The sequence below is a fragment of the Leptinotarsa decemlineata genome, unplaced genomic scaffold (assembly GCF_025532065.1).
Source record: "Leptinotarsa decemlineata unplaced genomic scaffold, Ldec_3_MD MMD2_tig00026369_RagTag_RagTag, whole genome shotgun sequence".
Taxonomy (NCBI): domain Eukaryota; kingdom Metazoa; phylum Arthropoda; class Insecta; order Coleoptera; family Chrysomelidae; genus Leptinotarsa; species Leptinotarsa decemlineata.
In genome coordinates, this window is record NW_027412709.1 from 4,900,022 (window position 1) to 4,916,533 (window position 16,512).

Sequence of the window (16,512 nt, forward strand, 5' to 3'; positions counted from 1 at the left end):
CTGGCTCTGCACAGAAAACTGAGGTGAGTTTCTTCCTTTGTAAGCTTGACCATAGTCTTCTCATATCCTCGGAATAAGTCGCTGGTTCCGGGTCCGTACCGGGTATTCAACGTTTGTTTGAAGGTGATTAACAATGTTTCGTTATGAATTTCACTAGTTCGGACTTCCATTATCTATTATATAAAATGATTTGAAATTTGAAATACAGACCGAAAACAGGACAACTATGAAGCCACCAACGTCATCAACATGAGTTCCCGCCCGCTCACGGGAATAGAGGAATACTTGTTGAGGAAAGGCCTGGATTTTGCCATTACGCCAACATCTGTGCCCACTTTGGAGATAATTACTGCAGTGGAATCCACCAGTTCCCTCATTGACCAGACCGAGGCAGAAGAGTTCAGATGCAAAATTAGAGAACAGTTGGATCGAGAACCAGTTCCAACATCTAACATCAGCAAGGAAGAACGTAGAGCTCTGAACGGCCTACGTAGAGACAACACCATTAAGATCCTACCTGCAGATAAAGGAAACGCTACTGTGGTAATGGATACCGTTCTCTACGAACAGAAGATCGAAGAGGTTCTGCAGAAGGGACGATACACAAAGATCGTATGGGACCCTACTGCATCAATCGAAAGGAAGTTGTACCAGATTTTGAAAAAACACCAAGTCTATTTTTCGGACAAGGAAAGATCATGCCTAACACCGCACCACAGTAAGCCCCCTCACTTGTATGGTCTACCCAAAATCCACAAGAAGGACGTTCCGCTTAGACCGATTATCAGCTCCAGAGATTCGGCTACTCAAAACTTGTCTAGATTTTTACTTCCCTTAATACAACCATTACAAGGGAAAACATCGTCTTCTGTGAAGAATTCAAGACATTTTGTCGAACTACTAGGGTCAATTGAAGTCACACAGGAAGATCAACTAATTAGTTTCGACGTGGAAAGCCTTTACACCAACGTTCCGGTCGAAGAAGCACTCCAAATCATACAGAGAAAGCTATCCAAAGACGGGAACCTGAAAGAGAGAACGAATCTACCTATAGAAGTAATCATGGAATTACTAGGATGCTGTGTACGAAACTGTTATTTCCAACTGAAGGACGAATTCTTTACACAAGATGAGGGACTGCCAATGGGATCGCCACTTTCACCAGTCATAGCCAACATATATATGGAGTGGTTTGAAACTCTGGCCATTGAAGAAGCTCACAAGAAACCTCGAGTCTGGTTGAGATATGTTGACGACACCTTCATAATATGGAACCATGGGAATACTGAACTAGACGCCTTTCTGAAACACATCAACAGCGTGAGACCTTCCATCACTTTCACAATGGAGAAGGAAATCCACAATGAATTGCCATTCTTAGACGTTTTGGTGAAGAGGACCGACACTAAGTGGGAAACATCTGTATACCGAAAACCCACTCATACGGGACAGTATCTGAACCACGAATCCAACCACCATCAATCGACAAAAAGAGGAATCATCAAGACTCTATTAGACCGTGCTTTTGGGCTCTGTAATACAAAGGAAGGTCTCGAGAAGGAACTAGACATCATCAAAAATGATCTTCAGCGGAATGGATACTCCAAAGCGATGGTAGAAAAGACTTTGGCTAAAAGACAGCAGGAGCCTCGCAAGAAAGAGAAGCCGTCACAACCAGTGCTTGCACTTCCCTACATCAGAGGATTATCGGAGAGGATAAGAAGAATTGGTTCCAAGTACAACATTAGAACCTGTTTCAGATCCGGTAACACTATCCGTAGCAGCCTCACGAAAACCAGGCCCCCAAACGCGGACTGCGATTCCAAGAATTGCATTTACCGGATACCCTGTGAGTGCGGAAAATCCTATATTGGTGAAACTAAGAGGCCATTGAATGTTCGCATTGCCGAGCACAAGAAGCACACACAGCGAGGAGAAACCGGCAAATCAGGAATAGCAGACCATGTTTGGATCCATCAACACAACATCGAGTGGTCCCAAGCTGAGATCTTGCACAGAGAGGAACATTGGTTCAGGAGAAAATTTAAGGAAGCCGCATACATGTTGTCCAACAACGTATTCAGCCAGGCCAGCGTAGATATACGAAACATATGGAAACCCATCATCAAACGAAAAATGACCAACTCCCGCCAAATCGGTCATCTCTCACGGAATCAGTGAAGCGGAAAATGGATAGTAGAGAAAGTGAAAGTATTTCATCGACCTATAAAATAGTCATCTCTCGGAGGAATCAGTCCAGTCATCACCCGAAGACGATTGTAGATACCAACAATCGAAACGTCGTGAACTAACGTGACTTGGAATCTCTACACTTTTTTATTTTTTATTATTTTCTTTTTGCATTCCTTTGATTTTTATTTATTCAATTATTATATTTTTACTTGTAGGTTATTTCACTATCATTTCATTTCAGGTTTATTGTTGCCTAATATAATTGTTATTTTCAACTATTCTTTTTGATTATTTTTTTTTACTTGTTTCAGGGATTTCAAATCATTTTATATAATAGACAATGGAAGTCCGAACTAGTGAAATTAAAAACGTATTTCATTTCCCTCCTTTGTAATTTTGTGTTTCAATTTTTTCATAGCGTGAATTCATAGAAACTATTAAAAAATCAGCTTTTTCGTTAATCATTAATTGCCCTCTCATGAATGACAACCCCTAGAACTCCAAACTGTGCGAGCTGATCATTAACGTGGTCTAACATTCCAACGGGGAAATACCTAGCATGGATGCTAATACTATGAAATGTTATCTTTATACAAACAAAAACCTGTAAGATTTGATCAACCATTTTATTGAACAGAACTGATAAATTCAAAAACTGAATGGCTTATATGAAACATATTTCCCAACACTAATTCTTGCAAAAAAAATGTAGATGCATATAGATGGAAAATGTAATAATAAATAAATGAATAAATAAATAAATATAAAGATGAATAGATACACGTTCCTGTATCTATTTTCATTCAGTTGAATAATAAAGTCTTATTTGTGAGAGTTATTATAAGTTTACTCATTTGTATGAGTTACATTGGAAAAAACTACTGTATTTTCAGTAATTCTCATACAATATATCATTGGAGTATACATGAACTGACTTCACAAACTTTTTCATATTTATATTTCAAATGACATGTGTCATATAATATATAAATATTTGAAAATAGGTTCAGTAATATTACTTTGAAGTATAATTATTACTATTGCTTTTGGAAAAAGAATCAACAAATATTCCTCCACTGGTTCATTGATGTAATATGTTAGTCTGTCAATGATCAACCATCAAATTTATCAATTCAAATGATTACACAGACATGTTTCGAAATGAAAATATGAATTCGCCATAGCAAAGTTTAGACAAAGTAAAATTCTTCTGAATCAAATGGAAATGAATATGAATTGATTCTTTGACATTGGAATTTTTCATAGATGACCGGAAACGTCCATTGATGTCTCAAAATCCGGAGGTATTTCAGAAGAAAAGTCTGGAAATTACCTACCAATTTCACCTATATCTTTAGTGTCTAAAATAATAGGGAAGTAAGCTACGAAATGAATAATAACGTTTTTGACCTATCACAATATATAAACCAATAAAAATTTATTTCTACCTAAAAAACATGAATTATGGAATTCTTGACATTATGGAATCTTATGACTGTCTAAATCATAATGAGCTGCTGATTCAAGAGAATAACAAGGAAGTTCACTAAATCATCTAGGGTACCGAACAGAAACTTGATTTTCTCAAAGCTCTGATATTGTGGATGGATTATCCTAAATTTAAATTCTTGGATCTGATATTTTAAATGACAATATACAGACGATAGTGGATGTTATCAGAATAGATACAATGGAAAAGATCTGAATATGCTATTGGAAAGCACAAAAACGTGTCAGTTTTGTGAATAACACGTTATGATGGATTTTCAAGTACCTGGCGGTCAGTTCTATAATTTCTTGAAGAAAATTCGTTTTTAGACATTATGAAGGCCTGTTCGACAAAATTCAGTTGAACATCTATGAAGTATTCCATTAACGTTTTCATTGAGTTTCCATCGGATTCATTACTGACCATAACCTGTCTAAAATATTTCTCAGGTAATGAATTTGCAGAGGAATCCTGTAGAATTTCTCAGAAAATAGTAAATTTTTACAAGTGCAAATAATAAATACAGGTATTCAACAGGACGACAGGTCACAATACCACGTGTCCCATATTCAAAGATGATTATATGTCATTGAGCTGATGGAATGAGTAAATATGTCTTTCTTGTAGTGTGGAAGCTTCAGTCATACAGAGTGTTTCGTGTGAGCATAATATATCCAAGTTTTGTTTAAATAATCAGAAAACCCCAGTTACAAATCAGAATACTACAGAAAATTTTATATGGAGTTATCTACTATAGACTTTTGGATATTCACGAAGATGTTTCATGAAATTCTTTATCGCCATCCAAATTCTTCATATGAAGTGACGTCTAAGTTCTTTTCAGAAGGAGGTCTCATTTCCACTTCTTCCAACTCAGAGATTGGAATGATATAAACGTTATTTTCACTGGTATCCTCACACAAAAAATCAAACTTGATAAATCTAGAGTCCTTACTTGTCATAAAATTAAATGTTACCGATTCGTCTATTGGAAAATAACCCAAGCCCTCAGTTGTCTGGGGACTGCTAATCATTCGTCAACCTTTCTCTTATTCGATTTCCATTAAAAAAATTGAAGTTGGAAATGCGGTAATTCAACATCGATTGTATGCAATTTTCCACGACCCATATCACAACCCCAAGAGATTTCTGAAGATTCCTTTCTGCCTTTCCTTAACTTTCATACTGGAAGGGAATGTGACCAAGTTCTCAATTCCTGTTTATATTTCGAGGAAGCCATAGGTGATGGTTTCTTTGTCAGTAAAATGTTCTCGAGAGTTGTGTTCTCATACAATTTTCATGGCATTAGGCTAATGTAAATAGCATAATTTCATAATCATTCGAAAAAAAGGATGGTGAACGAATCGTAGAATAGAATTATGACGTCATCTGTAAAGTGACTTCTCTCTAGAGGAGTCATTAATTGACAACAGTTAAATTTTATGTCACCATAGCTTCAACGAGCAAATATCTTGATGTAGCTTCCGGAGAAGCGTCTAGAAATGATGGATGTTTGTGAATATTGCTTAATCATTATCGTGGATAGTGTTATTGATTTTCATCAAGTAACGGATCAGTCCATTTATAATCAATGTTATGCAATGTATACAATTTTTTCATACGATTCGAATCTGTAATAATATACAGTTTTGTATTGAAATCATGCTGATGTTGCTATTTCGAAAATTCTGTATGATTTATATGTTTCAATAGCTCGGAAAGGTTGGATCCACCCTGTCATTTTGAAACAACGTAATGGAGAATTTCATACATTTCATTCATTAAGTAAGGTAATGCGTTAGAAATGAATGTGGGATACGTGGTATTTGCCTAATAACTAGTGGAAATGTAAATTGTGATTTCATGAGTCTTTTCATTCAATTTTCCACAAACGAAACAAACTAGAAATTCAAAATTGTACAGAATTGAAATATGTAGGGTTCTTCTTTCTATGTTTCATTTTCCGCTAGGATGACCTCTATTTTCTCCGTATTCGTCGCATTTTCCGCTACAATGTCATCAACGACAGTGGAACTCTCCACCTCTGTCTCTGAAGTGTTGGAAGTAGTTATTGGCCTAATTGAAGTCGATTTCATTGTATGAATTTCTGAATGTTCACAGTTCCTACCGGAAGTTCCTTCTCTACATAGACATCTGTAACTTCCTTCATCCTTTACGACGGAAATACACTTTGCCCCATTTTGGCATACTTCGGAGTGTTCCTCGCAGTAGTTTAGTTCTGAAACGAAATCGTTTCTGTATGAGAAGATACAATCGGTATGAGAGATGTTTATGATATGACTAATTTGAACATTCATAGAAAGATCTCGAAATAAATCAGATGTACAAAAACGCCTAAACCCCTTGCAGCACTTTTTCTATTAAATGAAAAGGAGCAATACAGACGGCAACTCTTCGTCGGTTGGCACTATGGGTTCGTTTACAAACAAAACTGTACAGTAATCGACTGGTCAAAAAATAGGTGGGGCGCCACTACAACTTTTAAAATGTCTATGTCAAAAAGTACTACTTGGAAAGTTGAGAAACCGAATAGTGACTGAATAGTTGTTATACCCAAAACTATATGAGACTTCACCATAAGATGTTATCGAATTGACGAGTGTTAATCAATAAATAAATAAAACATAGTTAAACATACAGATATTAAATGTGAATAACTCTTCAATAGTTCAGAGTGAAAATTTCCAGAAATAAGACTCGTAATTCTAATAATAATATTCAATATTGGATACTTCAAAAGGTTAGCTGATTAGGTAGAAGATGTTTCAGGAAATTAATTTCCCAGCGTATAGTAATATGTGGCGGTTTACATATAGTCATTGAAAAACATATACTTCAACTTGAGTGTATCTAGATTGAATGTACATTAATAATTAAAAATTCAAATGATAGGATTTCATCCTGTATAAAAAAATATAAGTGAAACCTGTTCCTCTGGCGACAGCACATTGGGAACTCAGCATGGAATCCCAGGCCAATCAGGACTGGAGTGATGAGTGAAGCGATACTACGATAGCTTTATTCTCTCTGAGTGCAATCAACTGTTCATCAGACTGAACCATGGAGTGTACACTTCGGACAAGTGAGCCCTATAGAAACCATAATACCAAAAATATCCTTAAGATGTAGACGTGGGGTTGAACCAAAGCTTGGGAGATAACCAACTAGAACAGAAACCGTGACAATTCCCTTGGTGAAAATCCTCCGGACAACTGTCCTATATTGTCGCTAGCAAGAGAACAATGAAAAGAAAAGGTGGAAAACCCACCTTCAGTGAAGGGTTTCATCTTGTAGTAAAAAGGCGTTGACGTGGTACAAAGTATTCAAACACCAAATTGTCGTAAATGTTCAATATAGGCCTCTATCAGAACCCAGGACGTTTTGGTTGATGATAAGATGGGTAGAACGAAATATCCACTAAGGATCATTTAACAAATTCAGGATTCGTCAGCCGAACAAAACCAAAAACACCTGTATGGCAGATACCTGTATCTTCCGCGAAATCTACCATCCTAACTGATCAGAAAATAATTCACTTTCTTCTTCTTCTTTTCGGAAGATAGGGTACTAGCGTTTCAAACTATCAATATTTGCATGTTCCATGCATAACGGACCAATCTGAACAGAATAAAGTAATGGTATGTTTGGTTGTATCAGGTCAGACACCCCCTAAAGCTAAATTGGCTACACTGACGAAAAATGAAACAGTTGACAGTCGAAATGTCATCAAACAATGTGGTTCCTAACAGGTGTTAGGTAAGGTTAGGTAGGTTAAAAGGTGAGACCTCGTTAGTCCTTAGCTCGCACAAGTTTCTCAACTTCTGAGAGTTGTCGTTCGTATGGGGGCGACAGCTGATTACAGGAAAAACATATTTTTTTTAACAGATGACATTTAAAATTAAACGCAAAATACCGAAAGAAAATTTAAATTTGAAGACACTCCTTGTGAACATTATCAATAACCAAAAGACAGACATACATATGAATCACCCACAAAAATTCCATTAAAGACAAATATCAGACGCCAAATGAGTAGGATATTTTCTTTCAAGTAATTTTATTCACCTACTTTTAATCATTTTAAGATTAAGACTGGTACGCAGTGAAACAAATCACACTTTCTACAGTAAGCAGTAATACAAGCTGTAACTCTTAAAAAATGCAGTTTCAGTTAGAACGAGTTGAAATCAGAAGAGTTTTGAATTTTTCTGATGGTGAATCAAGAACTTATAATTTTCCTTGTAGTGACAACTTGTAAAAATGTGATTCATCATCAAAGGCGGTTTTTGAATCGTAATTAGCAATGGGATTTTTATAAGGTTTCTATGGATGAGTTTAGACAATCAACTTTACATATTTATGTTTGTTATTTTCATGTTCGCTGAGGAAAGGTCACCACGGAGTGAAATGGATGTTGTTCTGAAACTTTTTTCATTTATTGACAAAATGAAGTACCGAAAATTTACATGCTACACTCTTTAGACTCGGATAACTCCAAAAGTTCAAGTACTTAGCAACCTTTAGTGTGTGATTCACGATCTTCAAAATGCCATTCAATAATATTCAATTTTGAAGACGTGTAGTTATTGTTAAAAATACCTATTTAAAGAATATCAGATCATGAGAATTATATTTGGAACTATTTTTCCGCCAATAAGTCATTTTATTTTTCACTGATTATTTGAAATAGTATAGTTAATCAAAACTAAAGTCTATAGCTGTTCTAAAATCTTTTCTGTCAATTAAATATATAGCTAACATAATATTTTTCAGTATTTTTTTTCATCTTCTGATAATTTGAAATCTGCTTTTTTTTCTCATTTCTGTTCTTGAAATGTTTTGAATAATTGACATCGATGAAAAAATGATAATTGTTGAAGCATAAATGCATTGAATAACACAAAAGTTCTGCAGAAAACACTGTTCTTATATGAAAAAGCTGAAACAATCAACAGTAATTCTTCAACTGTCACCGAGGGGTGCCGCAAAAAATATTTTGTTTTTCAATTGGTGCGGATCTGATTCTGCAAATAATTGTTTCGACTACAGAATGATTGAATATCAGTCTTACTTCAGTAGTTGTGTATTCATTTATAGACAGAACTGTTCGAACATTTTCAAATCAATTTTCCAAAATGAATCTTCGTTTTTGTGACTTTTTAAAAATACTTCAAAAAGTTGCTCGTATACCTATTATATACTTGTCCACTGAATTTGGACTCGTTACTATCACTATTCATATTCACATTGAAAAAAAAAATTAAATTACTCTTCATTAGCATACGACAATTACATTTCAAATTTGGTGCACAAGTTGACATACAGAAATCGTTGATCACTGGAAAATTCGTTATATTGGCGCCAAGTTTTGTCAGTTCGAATTCATTTTCATTTTATTTACCTTATCTTGAGTGATGTCTTACCTTCATCGCAAAGCATTCCTCCCCAACCTTTGGCGCAGTTGCATTCCCACGGACGACGACAAGTTCCATGAACACATCCTGGATACGGATAGCATTTTTCACAGTTCTTACCCCACCATCCAACTTTGCATCTATAAAAAAATTCAGATGAAAAAATGGATAGATTTTTTCAATGAAATAGTGGAATGATAAATATATTTCAGTAGGTCCAACACATGATAACATATTCATTACGAGTTTATTATTGGAAAAACTGATTCAACAATTGACAAAAAACTGATGAAACTGAAATGGTTATCATAGATATGTCACAGCAGCTTCTTATGAGTCGCAACGAATTGAATAATTTGAGCTAGTTACTATAAGTATTTGCAAATTGTGTTTAGGGAGTCATTTAAAACATAATTTTTAGGAAAATATCACTTTCGTTTTCAATCGTCAGCTGAATGTTAAATCAATTTGTGTTATCAATCAGTGTTATTGTTTCTCAATATTAAACTCATTTCCATCCTCATATCAGCCAAAATATTCATTTCTGAAATACGTGGACTGTTCAAGAAATGAGATGAATGTTCAAATTTCGCGGGCTACATACATTTGATTAGCGATATTTTAATGTTGGTTCGTGTGTACGTGTGAATTTCCCGCTACAAAAAAAACGGATCGAAGAATTTGTATCAAATTAGGTGTACAAAATCGAATTGAGTGCCCAAAAATACTTGAAATACTGAAAGTAGCATACGATGATTGTACTCTGAGTCAGAAAAATGTTTACAAGTGGTACAAGCTTTTGAGAGAAGGCCGAGAAGATATGAATGACGACGCTCGCCCTGGACATCCCAGCACATGAAAAATCTATATGTTGAGAAAGTGAAGAAAATTGTTATGGAGAATCGTCGAAGCACTATTATAATTAAGAGTAGTTCACGATGTCAGCATATCGGTTGGCTGATGACATGCAATTTTTTGAAAATTCTGGTCATGAACCATGTCGCAGCAGACTACGTTCAAAAATTAATGAATTCAACCAAAACAAAAATAGGTCATATGAGCTTTATTCAGGATCTGTTGGATGACGTCAACGACGATATAGACTTGCCCAAAAGGTTAATAACTGATGATGAATCATGAGCATATGGTTATGACATCGAAACCAAAGTCCAATTGTCCCAATGGAGGAGCCAACAAGAGACAAAACCAAAAAAAACATGCGCCGCTTACGAGAAACAATACGAATAAAATATCCGGTATTGTGGAAAAACTATTCATGGCTTTTCCATCACGATAATGCACCTGATCACTCGTTAGTACTTGTTCGTGATTTTTTTGGCAAAAACAACACCGTCATTATTCCTCAGCCACCATTTTTATCAGATTTGACCCACGGCGATTTTTTCTCCTTCCGAAAATTGAAGAGTCCCATGAGGCACATTTTGCGACGAATGAGGAGATGTAAACCGAATCGCTGAGTCAGCCAAAGACATCAAAAAGTGTATCCTACTTCAAGGATTGAAGAAAACGCAGGCACAAGTGTATTATTATCATTATGATAATGAGAAAAATGAAAATTCATCTCATATTTTGAGAAGACAGCGTATTTGACATTCGTGTCAAACATCTCCATGTTATCTATACGTTTAATACTCATTCATCTTTGTTTCTCTGTACTGGTGAGACCTAGGAAGCTGAAATTTGGTATATATAGCTGCGTCTTAGGTCTAAGATGCGCACTGAGAAAAGAGTTTCGAATTATCCTATAAGAGCGCCCCCTGTGGGGGTAAAAGTGGAGCATTTATATATGAAAATTGCCTTTTAATTCCTGTTTCTTTGTACCGCTATATTTTCCGAGACTGATAATTTTCATGCAGGTTCGTTTCGTTGTAGATGTGCAACAAGAAAGAATTTTCAAATATTCCAATTGGGGCGCCCCCATTGGGAATAGAAGGCTGGCGTTTACATATGAAAATTGGTATATTTGTTCCAGTGAAAACATTTATATAGGTAGGTGAAATTTAAGGACTTCTAGATGTTAAAAAAAACATCGTAAAGAATATTCCAAAATCACCTGGTGATCACGTGATGTGATAAAATGATCAAGAGAACCTTACAAAAAAGCAAAAATGTCAAAGATTCCTTATATATTCTTCCGACAAGTTATTCAACCAACTCTGTACACAGGTATGAACAACAACCTGTATGTTTTCAAGTGAATTATCGAATATGACGATTTATTTACATATTTCAACAGAAATATAAATACTTCTTATCCAGGCGTTTTCCATCGATCGTTTTGCGAAACGTTACCCTTTATTAAAAATGATGACGAGTTTGAAGTCAAAATTTCGATTTTTGAAGTTGAATCGTAGATATATCTTGTTAATGTGTTCTTGTACTCGTGCGCTCATGAGCACTGTTACTCACCGCAATATTTTAATTGTATCTGGGATATTTTTATTCTCTGCTGAAGAGCTGGTATAATTTCATAGGTATCATATGAGAAAATTGAAAGGTAACCTATAGGTAAATATAAGCTATCTCGGCAAAAATTATTATGTCATTATGTTATATCAACGAACAAAAGCAATAATTATTTTTGAATTTTATACGGAAAATTTACAAAAATCAGTACTCAAACTCCAAAAACAGGAATAAATATTTTCATTCAACTTTTTGCCTCGCCGTTGACCCAGCCAGGTAGGTATACATACTTTCATAGTATTTTCAAAGACTGAATTTTATCAGTTTGGACTTCCATTCTTCAATATTATATAAAATGATTTGAAATCCCTAAAAGAACCAATACAAATCAGTAATTGAAAAGAATAGTTGAGAATAACTTTTATCTTATGTAAAAAAACCTGAAATGAAATTACAGTGTAATAAAATACAAGTAAAAAAAAGAATAATTAAACAAAAAATTGAAAGCCAAAAAAAGTTGAGAGAATCCAACCCAAGTTACTTCACGACGCGTCGTGACGTAACAATCGAAACGTCGCGACGTTTCGATTGTTAGTATCCACAATCGTCTTCGGCTTTTGGCTTTTCATTTTTTGTTCAATTGTTCTAGTCTTTTACTTGTATTTGATTTCACTGTAATTTCATTTAGAGTTTTTTTTTGCTTAATATAATTGTAATGCCCAGCTATTCTTTTTAATTTTCTATTTGCATTGGTTCTATTAGGGATTCTATATCATTTTATATACTATTAGGCAATGGAAGTCCCAACTAATGAAATTCATCATGAAACATTGTCAATCACCTTCAAACACACATTTAAATACTAGTCAACGAGTATTCTATATTTTTTGTTTCTCAGAGAGTGTGTAGAATTTTCCTATGTGATCTATGAATAATTGACAACTGAAATTGATTCTATTCATATAAATTGAAATAATAGTTTTGAATTGATGAAAGGAAATAAACGGAAAAATATATTCCTTCTGTAGCTCTTTGTCATGTTCGATAATGACAAAATACACATTAGCCCCTCGTGACGTTCGTTTTTCAACTATGAGTCATCCTTTTGTTCTCCACTCACCTACATTCTCCTGGTTTTCTGCAATACCCTCGTTCTTTGTGACATGACGCCTTACAGATAGCTGAAAATAGAAGACACGTATGAATAAGTGAACAAAGGAAAAATATTTGCCCTATAAAACTTTCAAAAATTCGATAAACCATCATCAGTTTAACGACTGGGAAAGCTTACAATATATGTAATTTCGTTTGAAATATTAATGAAGGTGATTGATCAAGAACAATGCACAGCGAACAAACATCTTTTGTGGTACGAAATTGAATATTTGATAACTATAATGACAAAACAGTTAGTGAATTTCATTTGAATTTCATGTAATACTGTTTCGATCACAAATGATTTCTGTTTAATGCCTATGTGGTTTAATAATGAACCGTAATTTGATAATATTGTATACAGATTGGACAGTGCACTTTTTTTGGCATATCGAATCCCTTATGAGATTTCAATTATGAACGTTATTTCTTCTGATTTGACAAGACACGTCTTATGTGTAATCAATGCAGTATAATATATATTACTAAACAAGCTGACCCGGCGAACTTCGTACCGCCTTAGAATTATTATTTAAATGTTTCGTTTAGTTTTCACTGGGTCATATTGAATTTTTTATACCATGTCGTGCTATGCTAATACAGCCAGTGTTACCTGGTGATTTTCATGCTGAGCAGTATATCTTGTGTTAGAAAAGCTGTAGATTGGTACGAAAAACAGTAGAGAATATGTTTTATTTCTCACTATTTAGAGTCATTCAATAACTAGTCTAGGAAGTGAAGTGAGTCCTCATTTGAATTCACCTCTCAAACAGTAGAACGGTAGTTTGGAACCCAAAATGGGAGAAATACTACAAAATACTACAGAATACGACGATCCTCTCTTGCGATTTCTTCTTTACCTGCAGAAGATTGATTCCCAATATTACGTGGTCTGATTACATTACGGTTTTGATCTGCTTGCTTGGAGCAATTCAATTAATACTGTAATGTATATTTCTGAGTTTGCTTCTATTATGGTATCACAATTCACATTTCTTTAATCACCTAACTGATCTTTCAAATGCCTCGAAAGTCTCCTTGAACTGAATTTAAAACTGCTAGATCTAATTCTGACATGCTTAAAATACGTTGGACGTCTTTTCAATTAGTTTTATTCAAAACATCCGTTATCGCATAGAGTCTTCGCAAATAATCATGAATCCTGAATATATCTAATCGGAAAATTCTCTTCCTACAACCATCATGGCTTTCAGTGCGTTAATATCAACAAGTTGTGCATATAAAAAGATCATATGGAATAACTCAGAATCCGTAGGTTTGCTGAGAAAGGGATGAGAATGTCTGAAGTAATTTTTAATTTGTGAAAAATAAATTGCGAACAATGGTTTTCTTCAAAATGATACAGGTGGAGATTACGCTAGTAAGCCATTGACAACACTTTCCCAACACCAGAAAAAAAATACGGTCTCTCAAAGAGCGTTTCGCTAACCGATGTAGCATCCTCAGGAGATCATTATGACCAAATTTCACTTTATGTTAGTGTTTTTTATGCTTGTGGCTTAATTACTACCTAGATGTTAGTAGCCTAGATGTTAGTAGCCTATTACCTATCTACATTAGTATTACCTAACTACTACCTGTTATTGATTTCTAAACTATCTGTTTTGTATACCTCTAATTTGTTATGTATTTCGTCTATGTTAGTGATTATCTCTGATATTCATCTATTTCTTATTTAGAATTATTACGTTTGCATCAAACAAAGGGCTGTTCGAAAAAATACTTTTATCGCTATTCATAGAAATAATTTCGCACTTTTCCATTTCCAAGCTTTCGAAGGCATACAGAAACCTATTGTCATGTACCGGTCTCAACAATTTTGAATATTTCCCACTTATTCTATGGTAGTTCTCTATGGCATGTTGAGCGACACTAGCTTTCTCCGGTCTATGAAAATGAATATGCGAGACATGTTCCTTGAAGCGAGGTAATATAGTCCGTTTGGTTTGAGCAACATATTTCTTATCACAATCCTCGCAACTTATTTCGTGAATACCAGAGTTTTCTTTTTGCAACATCTTGTCTTTTGGACTGCCAACACTTGTGGAAGCGTATGTGCAGTTTTGAAAGCCACTCTTATATTCAATTTTTTGAATGTACGAACAAACACAATGGTGTATTTGGATTTGAACCAAAATACACCAATGGGTTGGTTCGATATAAGAGTGACTTTCAAAATTGCACGTACACTTCAACAAGTGTTGGACAATCCGGAAGACATGACGTTGAAAAAAGAAGAATCTGGATTTACGAAACAAGCTGCGAGGATTGTGATAATGAATATGTTGGTCAAACCAAACGCACTCTATTAGCTCGCTACAAATAACATGTCTCGCATGTTTGGTTTCACAGACCGGAGAAATCTAATATCGCTCAACATGCCATATAATATTGAGACTGGTATATGACATCAGGTTTCTGGATGCCTTCAAAAGCTTGGAAAGCAAAAATTACGGAATGAGTTCTATGGAAAGCGACAAAGGTCCTATTTCGAACAGCCCTTTGTTTGGTATTATACCTGATAATCTTGAATAGAGAACATAATAATTTTAGAGATAATCACTGCATAGAGAAAAAACAAATTAGAGGTATTTGAAAACAGGTCGTTCAGCATAGAATCAATAACAGATAATAGTTAATATTACTGGGAAAAAACTCCAGTAATATTCATTACTACACCAAAGGTTCCAAACAGTGCATCAAAAGTAGATAGTAGTTAGGTATTACTAACCGGTGTAGTTAGGTAATATTAACAGGAGGTAGTTAGATAATACTAACAGGAGGTAGGTAGTTAGGCCACTAGCATATAAAAATACTAACATAGTGGCAAAATTCAGTCATAATAATATTATGAGGACGCTAACATGGTGAGCGAAACGTGCGAGAGACCGTAATTTTTGTTATGATGTTGGAAAAGTATTTTAAATAGATTAATTCTACGCTTGAGGTTCCAGTACAAACTTTCAACTACGAATATGTTTCGAATATGTTTGATATTGCATTTTGAACAACAGAGACATGGAGGTTGGGACAAGCGAAACTCACTGTATGATCACATGGAATTTATTTCAAGATATTCAATTGATCGATAATGATCTGATAATATACAATATTTTTAACTTGATTTCACTCTCAGTCACACCTCCTGCCCTGTATATTTGAAGACTTTTCTTTTTCAATTGAAACGTTCTCTGTCTATCATGTACAGTTTTTCAGATATTTTTATGTTTTCGTCAATTGAAAATATATTTTCTGGAAATGATTATTGAATATCTATATTATAGATTCGAATCTGTATTTGATTCAACAAAATTTTGATTAATTTGAACACAAAACGGTTTTCTAATTCAGAAGGTATTCTGGAAAATTTACGTGATTGATTTTTTGAATTCTCTACTCATTATTAAATTATTGAAAATATTCATGACTTAATTGCTTTGAATATCAATGAGAAAACCTCATAAAACAGCAGATGACTCTCATCACACTTGCACCATATTTGTTTCCTTGTGTTCCATAATTTCAACATAGACATACAAACACACCATTTTCAAACTGAATCACATGACATCTGTCAGTGTCAATTGTTTTGTTGTCTCTCTCTGTGGTCTGCAACCACATGGCTTTTGCCAGTATTTTATAATTTCAAATCAAATAACGATTTTATTATGTAAATTTGACTAATATCACGAAATGTTGTTCTTATTTTCATGATTTTTGATTTGTTGGTTTCATCTCGTCGAAAATAGCTTCATTATCATTATCAAAATATCAGATTTTTTTCAACATAGA

General features: G+C 34.5%; 1 protein-coding gene across 1 annotated transcript in view; it reads right to left on the bottom strand.

Moving 5' to 3' along the window:
* Positions 1-2,857: 2,857 nt before the first annotated feature.
* Positions 2,858-16,512, bottom strand: part of LOC111508580 (uncharacterized) — a 36,297-nt gene continuing 22,642 nt past the window's right edge. Inside the window, exons 4-6 of the mRNA XM_074185209.1 lie at positions 12,665-12,725; positions 9,127-9,257; positions 2,858-5,921 (exon numbers count right to left, since the gene is read on the bottom strand). Of these exons, the coding sequence (XP_074041310.1) occupies positions 5,632-5,921; positions 9,127-9,257; positions 12,665-12,725 (482 nt within the window). The 3' untranslated portion in view covers positions 2,858-5,631. The remainder of the gene's footprint in view (positions 5,922-9,126; positions 9,258-12,664; positions 12,726-16,512) is intronic.